The sequence below is a fragment of the Condylura cristata genome, unplaced genomic scaffold (genome assembly GCF_000260355.1).
Source record: "Condylura cristata isolate star-nosed mole 26May11 unplaced genomic scaffold, ConCri1.0 scaffold00007, whole genome shotgun sequence".
NCBI lineage: Eukaryota > Metazoa > Chordata > Mammalia > Eulipotyphla > Talpidae > Condylura > Condylura cristata.
The window spans coordinates 38,404,471-38,414,514 of NW_004567108.1; the positions used below are offsets into that span (position 1 = coordinate 38,404,471).

The 10,044-nt window shown below is 34.7% G+C and overlaps 1 protein-coding gene across 1 annotated transcript in view; it reads right to left on the bottom strand.

Moving 5' to 3' along the window:
- Window positions 1-10,044, bottom strand: part of FCHO2 (FCH domain only 2) — a 93,671-nt gene that overhangs the window by 66,594 nt on the left and 17,033 nt on the right. The window contains exon 3 of the mRNA XM_012721767.1: window positions 2,206-2,280. Coding sequence (XP_012577221.1) covers window positions 2,206-2,280 — 75 coding nt within the window. The remainder of the gene's footprint in view (window positions 1-2,205; window positions 2,281-10,044) is intronic.

Genomic DNA, 10,044 nt, shown 5'->3' on the forward strand with positions numbered 1-10,044 from the left:
TAAAAAATAAAAGTAAATATTAAATATGTAGGTTTCCTTAAGGACTTTCAATCATTATTGGATTTTTAAAAAATATCATTCCATTTTTAAATTGTTAAGTTATACTTTTTCCTAGTCAAGTAATACACACAACAGTGTACAATAAACACTAAGAAAGAAAACTGACAAATCCAAACTATGACTGAATACACTAAATATAGAAAGATAATACTAAATTTCTTGCCTATATGTCAACAAACAAAATCATTAATATTTTAAATATCCTGAGATGACACTAAAAAAAAAAAATCACATTACATATTATTAAAGTAGAAATTCCAAAGACAGAAAATTATCAGTAACTTTATTATCATGAAACACAGATGATGTTAATCCATTTTTTTTTTAACCTTCTACTTGGTAACAAAGATTAGGGTGGAATTTCCTATAATAAAACCATGGCCACTGTTGAAGCTAGCTTTGACCCTCGTACTTTAGTCAATAAAGAAAAAATTATAAAATTATGCATGCATGGGTGAAGGCTTTAGAAATGGGAGACTATCAGAAAAAAAGAGACAAAAAAAGATTAAAAAAAAAAAAAAACAGGGAAGCTGCAGCAAGGGAGAGGAAAAGGGAAAACGGGAAGAAACTGGAGGACAATCAGAAGGAAAACAGCCATCAATTACCAGTCCCCAGTTTCCTTTAAGTGAAAGAAATGGGACCTCCAGCTTTCTTGAGTCAGTACACAGGGCTGCAGAATGTCCTTTTAGTCGTTGCAGTGAGCACTTACATAATAATAATGTCACTACTCTAAAGTAAACTGAGAATCCAACTCTCATTATCTAGGCCACAAAGTAGGAAGATTTTTATTATAAATTCACTCAAACACAACCACAATAGAGAATACTTTTTTTTAAATAGTCATAATTGATCAGCAATTTTTTTGATCACAAAACTACATGTGAATCTGGAAACTGGCATATAAACAAAGAGTTTTATCAAAAATATGAATTAGGGTCCTCCCTGATGGAACAACAGGTTAAAGCACAACATTATGCAGCTGTCCGCAGCCACTGCAACAAGTTCGATTCCCAGCCCAGGAGGTGACCCACGTGATATGGCGGACCTCTCCTGACATGACCACTGCTCTCCTCAACAGTGTATTTCGTCCATCTGCCTGTTCTGCTCCCCACTCTGTCTCTGGTGAATCCTCTCACTGCCCCTGCACCTCTGGCCTATACCCCAGTTCTGTATCTACAAATAAATAAATCTGTAAAAAAAAAAAAAAGAATGCCTATATAAAATTTTATACAGAATTTCAGAATTCAAACTCATCAAAATCCCAGAAAAGATTTCCAGAAGGATTTTTTTTTACTGACTATTACTATAAAAATATTTATAAATGTCATTGTAACATCTTAACTAAAATAGAATTTTTCCTGAAATTTTAGAGAATTAGATTGAATATGTCCTCCAGAACTATTATGGCTTAAATTAGCATACAAATATCCTTTCCAAAGTTATGATTATAAGATTATCTCATTTTAAATATCTTATTATTAATATTCATTTTTCTTTTTTTTTTTTTAAAGATTTACTTATTTATGCTTACAGAACTGGGGTACGGGCCAGAGGTGTAGTGGTGAGAGGATTCACCAGAGACAGATCAGGCAGATCTGCTAAAATACACTGCTGAGGGGAGCAGCCAGTCACAGAGGTTTGCCAGGCCATGTGGGTCAGCTCCATGCCTAGGGATTGAACTTGTGCTTCAGTGGCTTCTGAGAGCTTCACAGTGCTGTGCTTTAACCCGCTGTGGCACCAGGGAGAGCCCTAATATTCATTCTTCAAAGAACACATTTCTTGAACACAAATCTTTAAGAGGAATATTTAATAATCATGATAGTTCACTATATTTCAACTATTTTTAAAAAATTTACTTTAAGATTCCAAAGATCTACTCAAGAGAATTTAAATTTACAGAAAATTAGAATAATGTTATATAACACAAAGTTACAAATAATTACATAGTTTGTAAAGTGGAAAAATAAGATTCCTCTACTCTGCATGAACTGATTTAGAAAATATATTTTCTGTCAAGAATATATACATAGATTTTAAGTATATTATATACTGTTATAGTATTTATCAATTATTATAGCCTCATTGGGAACTTGTCTTAAGAATTTCACCTAAATTAATAGATCTCACCCAAAAAAAAGATCTCACCCAAGTTGTGAGTAATTGCTTGCAGATTTTGCTAGTTTTGTCATTGACCTGGAGTATGCCTCTTCGATCGTAGCTCTGTGAAATCAAATTTCCATATTATAATATCTCAAATAGCAAAGTTATCAAAACACAATTAAAACTAAGAAACAAAATAATAACTCAAATGTATGTTAAAAATAAACAGTCCTATGATCCTGAACTCCTGGCCTATCTTTGTACACATCTACTTCAAAGTACTAATTTGGTATAGACCTAAAATAATTTATATCACAGAAAAAAACTTAAGTCACTAATCTTTTATCTTTAGTACCAATGATTATTTAAAAAGAACAAGCATGCGGCTTCTTGTATTGTCTCTGTAAATTGGTTCAGTGTGAAAGTCATCTATATTTAATGCTGCCTTTTTAATTATTCCTTAAACATCATTTCCCACTGTTTTACACATTTAATGATAGACAATTTTTAAGTTTGCACAAAACTAAATATGAATTATTAGTAAGTCTAAAATTCTGATGTATTTTGTGATTACATCTGAAATCTATACTGTGATTACATATTTTATACTTGAATACTGATTTTCTGTAGCTACTATTTAGCACATAGGGTTTTAGTATTTAGAAAAATCAACCAAAGTCATTTAATATGGATTTAAAAAGTAATTTTCATAGATACATAATCTAGAAACAAATTATCTTGGCCTATTACTACAAAATTTTTGCTACATCTTACCTTGCCCACAATTAACCTGCCCAGGTGTACCTTGCTTAGAGGGATAGTCTTAAGAGTGGAAGTCTACAAACATTATTGCCCATATAGTTACTTTGACAGATTCAATTACAATAACTTTCTGCTTTTAATGTCCAAACCCAGAGCCCCTCACTGTTCCTGCATCAAACCACTTATTTAATATCTGTATGCTTCAAGCATAACTCTACTAGATATCTTAATCACTTCAAACTTAAATTATGCAAGTTAAGCTTATCTCTAACTTCTTCCCCAACCCCATCCCCACAAAAACCAGCTGTCTAACAAAAAGGAACTTTACAGGAACAGTAACAAATGCCTCATTACATTTGACTTCCTTCAACTCCTTTAAACATTTCTGTTTTTAATATACTATTTTATAAGGACAATTCTTGGATAATCTAAGAACAGAAACACTATTATCTCTGAATAAATTCAACAGCAAGAAAAAAGTAGCTCAAATTTTCAGGAATAGTGAACTGATATCTATAACCTCCCAATGAGGAAAACTAGAAAAATATGGGGATGGGAGGAAAGGTGATAATTAAAAGACACAGGAGAAATAAAGAGGTGGTTACGCATCAGTAGGCTAAGATCTAATAGCTATACACAGAAGTGAGTCAGGTTTGTAGTGTAGCTTTTCCCTTAGGGCATCCAGAAGAGGCAGTGGACACTGAGAAGTAGAGCTTTTCACAACTTCACAGGGTAAGAGAAAGGTGAGAAGCATGGGAACCCCATTGCCCTTTGAGACTCAAAGAATAATAATATAAGGAGTAAAGATGAACCATAGTAGGCAAGCCCTTCCAGGGACTACAAAACATCAGTTTTCTCTCCTTTTTTTTTTCAATTTATTTTTATTTTCTTACCTCATTGTTAATTTCTGTACACTATTTGACTTCTTCCCTCAGGTATAGTCCCTTTACTTCTCCCACCACCACTGCACCTGTGAATCATCACCATAGTCCTTTGTGCTCTACCCTTCCCAAATTTGACTCCTCTCCTTCCCTCTACCCTGCTATATATGCCACAGATCCATGGTCAGCTTGCTAGTCTTGTCTTTTTACTGACCCCTCTATTCAGTTTCACTATATTCCACCGATAAATGAAGCCATACAATATTTCTTTTTCCTTCTGACTAATGGCATGAGTTTATTACAATTACATTATTTATTACAATCCACATCTTTTCAAACCTGATATTTGAACCAAATGGATGGTTTATATAAATGAGGTAAACCAGGGGGAACAAATTAGCAATATACCAAATGCTGACTATCAAGTTTAGACGTTAATACATTATATTTAAGTATATAGTTTAAATCAAGCATTTATGTACAGAACTAGAAATCACTTATATGTGGAAAAGGATGATAATTTGAGAATGTAAATGTATAACTGAAAAATAAAACAACCAAAAGTGACAGATCAGGGCCCTCCCTGGTGGCCCAATGGGTTAAAAGGCAGCACTGCAAATGAGCCATAGCCGCTTCAGTGCAAGTTTGATCTCCCACCCCAGAGGTGATCCACATGTCACAACAGGTGGATCCACCTGCCCGCTGCACCCCTCAACTGCACCCCTCAGCAGTGTACTTCACTGTATCTGCCTGTTCTGCTCTCCTCTGTCTCTGGTGAATCCTCTCACCTCCCCTGCATCTCTCCCTGTACCCAAGTTCTGTATGCAAAAACACATAAATCTTTAAAAAAAAAAAAATCAATAAATGGAGTTTAACAAATTTGACACTGAAAGAATTAGTAAATCAGAAGAAGAGAGGTAAGAAAAATCCATCCTAAAATTCAGGAAGAGAAAAGAATGGAAAAGAGAGAAGAAAATTAAAAGATAAAGGAAAAAAAATCTAGTATGTGTAAAGAGCAAAAGAAATATTTGTAGAGGAAATAACAAGAAATCACAAGAAGTATTTGTAGAGGAAATAATGAAAAATTTCCAAAACTGCTACAAGATACCAAATCACAGATCAAAGTAGCCCAATAAAGTCTAAAAGGATAAAGGTCTACAATTACAACATATAAAACTGCTGACAAAAAGAACATGTTAAAGGCAGTTAAACTCTTTTAATGTTAGCTTCAAAAGAGCAATGAGGCAGATATTAACATCTCAAAGGTAGACAATAGAATATTCTTCAAATAATTTTTTAAAGATCTATTTATTTATGCATATAGGCCAGAGGTTACAGGGGCGGTAAGAGGATTTACCAGAGACAGAGTGGGGAGCAGAACAGGCAGACTGACTAAATACACTGCTGAGGGAAGCAGCGAGCAACCTCAAGGGGCTGCAGCTAGCTTCACAGTTCTGTGCTTTAACCCACTGCACCACCAGGGAGGGCCCCTCAAATAATTTTTTTTTAATATAGTAAAATGCAAAGCTATAAAGTTCCTAGGAGAAAACCTTGATGACCTAGGGTATAGTGATGTATTTTTAGGTGTAATACCAAAGCCATGAATAAGACCACTGATAAACTGAACTACATCAAAAGGAAAAACTTTTCTATTAAGGAAAATGTCAAGAGAAAAACAAGTCACAGAAGGAAAAATTATTTGTAAAATAAAATCAGAAAAGAGTTACCAAAATATCTGAAAGCTTTTAAAATCACAGTAAGAAAACAAGTATCTTTGGTTAAAAATAGGCAAAGGGGGCCCTCCCTGGTGGCACAGCAGGTTAAAGCACAGCACTAAAAATCTAAAGCCACTTCAGCATGAGTTAGATCGCCGCCCTGGAGGTGATCCATGTGGCACAGGAGACCTCTCCTGACTGGCCCACTGCTCCCCTCAGCAGTGTACTTCATTAATCTGCCTGTTCTGCTCCCCATTCTGTCTCTGGTGAATCCTCTCACCATATCTGCACCTCTGGCCTGTACCCCAGTTCTGTATGCATAAATAAATCTTTAAAAAAAAATAAGCAAGGATATTAAGAGTCACCTTACCTAAGATAAATGACAAACAAGCATATAAAAAGGTGCTCCAAAACATGTCATCAGGGAAATACATTAAACAAGATATCGCTGCATACTTGGTTAGAGTGGTAGAAGTCTGAAACACCTGATACACTGATATGGCAAAGATGTGGAGCAATAAGAAGTCTCATCCATTACTGGCAGAAATGCAAAATGAAAGACTGTTTCATACAAAATTAAATATATTCTTACTTTATAATACAGCAACAGTGTTCCTTGACATCTACCCAAGGAAAGGGAAAACTTTAGCCTACACAAAAACTTGTACACAGATGTCTATAGCAGCTTTAATAATCAAAACATGGAAGAACCCAAGATGTTCTCTAGTAGGTGAACAGATAAACAGTAGTAAAGCCAGACAATGGGACATTATTTAGCACTAAAAAGAAACAGAGCTATCATGTTATTACAAATGCATGAAATAACCTTAAATGCATATTGTTAAGTGAAAAAAGTTAACTATATATTATATGATTCCAACTATATTACATTCTGGAACCAGCAAAATTAACGAAATGATAAACAGAGAACAGAGAATTCTTAGAGCAGTAAAAATACTGTGTGTGACACTATAGTGATGGATACATTTGCCCAACCCTATATAATGTACAACACCAAGAGTGAATGCAAAGTAAACTATGGACTGTGAGTGATTATGATATGTCAATAGAGGTTCACCCTTGGTAGAAAATATAGCACCTGGTAAGTGATTGTATCAGTAGAAGTTATTGCATGGGTGGGGAAATCTCTATACCTTCTTTTCAATTTTGATGTAAACCCAAAACTGTTGTAAAGGTGGAAAATAGTCTTTAAAAATATACAAGAATTCTATACCCAGCAAAAATATAAATGAAAGTAAGCCCCTACTAACAGATCTAGGTTATAATCATCAGTGGCTGCTAACATCACAAAACAGATATAACCAGATATTACATGTCTGTCATGTGTATTATATGTCTCTGATATGTCACAATACCACCTATGAAGTATTCTTGTCAAAACATTGGACTAGGTTTTTTTTTTTAAGTTTTTTTTTTTAAACACATACAGAACTGGGGTACAGGCCAGAGGTGCAGGGGCAGCGTGAGGATTCACCAGAAACAGAGTGGGGAGCAGAACAGGCAGATTGAAGTAATACACTGCTGAGGGGAGCAGTGGGCGAGACAGGAGAGGTCTGCTGCACCATGTGGATCACCTATAGGGCAGGGAATCGAGCTCACAATGAAGCAGCCACAGCTTGGCTTAGCTTTGCAGTGCAGCGCTCCAACCCCCCACGCCACCAGGGAGGGCCCTGGACTAGATTTTATTAAGCCACTAGATTTAAATGACAGTTTACAGGAAATAACAGGGGTGGGTGGCTGAAGGGAAATGCTGAATAAAGCTGTGCATATTCCAGCGTGTGAACCCTCTCTCTATACAACAAATAATTAGGTTTTTTCAACAAAAGCAAAAGTTAAGGAGGGTGTGATTTACAAGTGAAGAAAGTCAAGTCATATTAACCCAACATAATGTGTACATCTTGCTAGGATCCTGATCGGAGGAAATCAATGATGTGTGTGTGTGTGTGTGTGTGTGTGTGTGTGTGTGTGTGTGTGTGTGAGCAAGAGAGACAGAAAATGAATCTTTGCCAAAAATGTCTTACTTTTTTATTTTAGACATTTTAGACTCCCAGTTTTACTACGATAAACTGTAGTAACATTTAAACAGTGCCCATCCCCTTGATGTCCACAGTATCTCCATCCTTATAGACAAGAAGGTACATGGCATAGGTGGCAAAAGGAATGACTCCATGTTATTCAAGGTGTAGAAAATTTTCATTTTCTCTCTCTCTCTCTCTCTCTCTCTCTCTCATTACTTTGTATACTTCCCCTTTTGTAAATAAACCCATTACCCTCTTGTGTGTGTCTGCAGAAAGTTAATTTTAAATGCATGGGTGAGCACCCATCACTCTGGGCTAACCTGTAACAAACCCACCTGTTCTGCTCCCCACTTTGTCTCTGGTGACGCCTCACCCCTACTTACCTCTGGTCTGTACCCCAGTTCCTATATGCATAAGCAAATTTTTTTAAAGGGAAAACTTGGTTATTTTTTTCAGAATTCACATAAGTGAGATTATATAGTTTTATCTTTCTCTGTCTTAATCACTTAACATAATGTCCTCAGGTCCACCTACATAAGAATAATATTCCATTGTGCATATGTTTATCCAATTCATCCATCAATGAATTGGACCACATGTTTATCCAATTCATCCATCAATGGTAACTTACATTCAATTTATGTTTAAAGGAGGGGTAAAAACAAAACCAGGCAAAAAATGCACAGGTATACTTCACATGAGAAAATGAAAATGATGAACATATGAAAAGATGATCAAACTCATTATTTATCAGGAAATGAAAATTATAATCACAATGAGATATTACCATAGCACGTGTCCCTTAATGAAAGGGTACATTCTGTAAAAAGTGTCATTAGGTGACAGTGTCATTGGGCAAATGTCAGAGGGTATAATTATATAAAGCTACATAAATAGTATATCCTCTTACATACGTAGGCTACATGTTATAGCCTATATTACATGCAAAATCCACCACTGACTGACTTATCAAGTGACATACGACTTTACTATCAGAATACCTCAAATTAGAAAATAATATCAAGTGTTAACAAGGACATGAAATAACTGAAATTCTCACACAAAGCTCCCAGTGGTGCAAAATGGTAAAATAACCTTGGAAAAATTTTTGGCATTATCTATCAGACGTGAACATACACAAATTTTATGAACTGGCAATTCTATTGCCGAGCATACACACACAAACACACCTAATTTACTTATGTATAAAAAAACAGGTATGTAATAAAACACATACAAGAATATTCAAAATAATATTACATGTACTAGCAAAAAACTGGAAACAACTCAAATTTAAACCATAGTAAATGAATACATTTTGGTCATCCACTGCAGTTTCACCAAGAAATTGATGATGCAAAGGGAGGTTATAATAAGTACTTGAAACCTAATCAGAGATCAAGAAAGGCACCCTTGGAGAAGTGATATCAACTCTAAAAGAAAAATAGGCATTTATTAGGTGAAAATGGGACTATAATCAAATGAAACAATAAACACAATAAAATGAAACACAGTAAACACAATAAAAATGAATCTCAGTGTTGAGTAACAAGAATCAAAAAATACCTATTAACAAAATTCAAAAAAGTAAAATTTCCTTTCAATAAGAATGGAAAAGTGGTATATCCATAAGTCAACTACTAAACAAAGACACTGATACATGTGAAAATATGTATCAATAATTATTCATTACAATAACCATTAATTTCAAAATGAATATAAGGTGTAAAAATATTAGACAACACAGTACATCCTACTTAATTCCATTTATAAAAAATTCCAGAAAATGTTAACTACCCTAATTGCTAAAAGCAAATGAATAGTCAATTAAAGGGACGCATAGGAGGGAGGAATGATGGACTGTAGTGATGGCTTCATATGTGTATACATATGTCCTAATGTATCAATTTGTACTTTAAATATGTACAGTATTTTGCATGTTCACTATACCTCAACAAAATCGCTGGAAGGAGGAGAGACAGGAGGAATGAAGCAATAAAAGGGAGAGAAGGAAAGCAAAAAAAAAAAAGGAGGTGGGGAGAAGGGAAAATGGGAAAGAGGGAAAAAGAACAAAAAAGTTTAAATGACTCACAAACCTTCCTGGGTCCCAATTTTCTTATTCATAAAATGAGACTTAAGAGTTTTGATAGTTAAATGAACACAGTAAATTCTCATGCATAATATGTTTGTGTCCTTTCTAATTCACTCCTTTAAGAAACATAACTATAATTTTGCTAGGCACTAGGGTACAAGTCAATACTGTATACTGTTATGCTTAGAAGGAAACATAAAAACAACAAAAATGAACAATCACAAAATTTCACAAAGAACTTGATGATGCAGAGGGAGATTATAATAAGTACTTGAAACCTAATCAGAGATCATAAAGGAAAAGAAAAATAGGCATTAATTAGGTGAAAACAGGAAGAATCATGTACAATGCCTGGCCTGGAAGAAATCTGTGGATAAAGTGACCAGAGTCTCTGG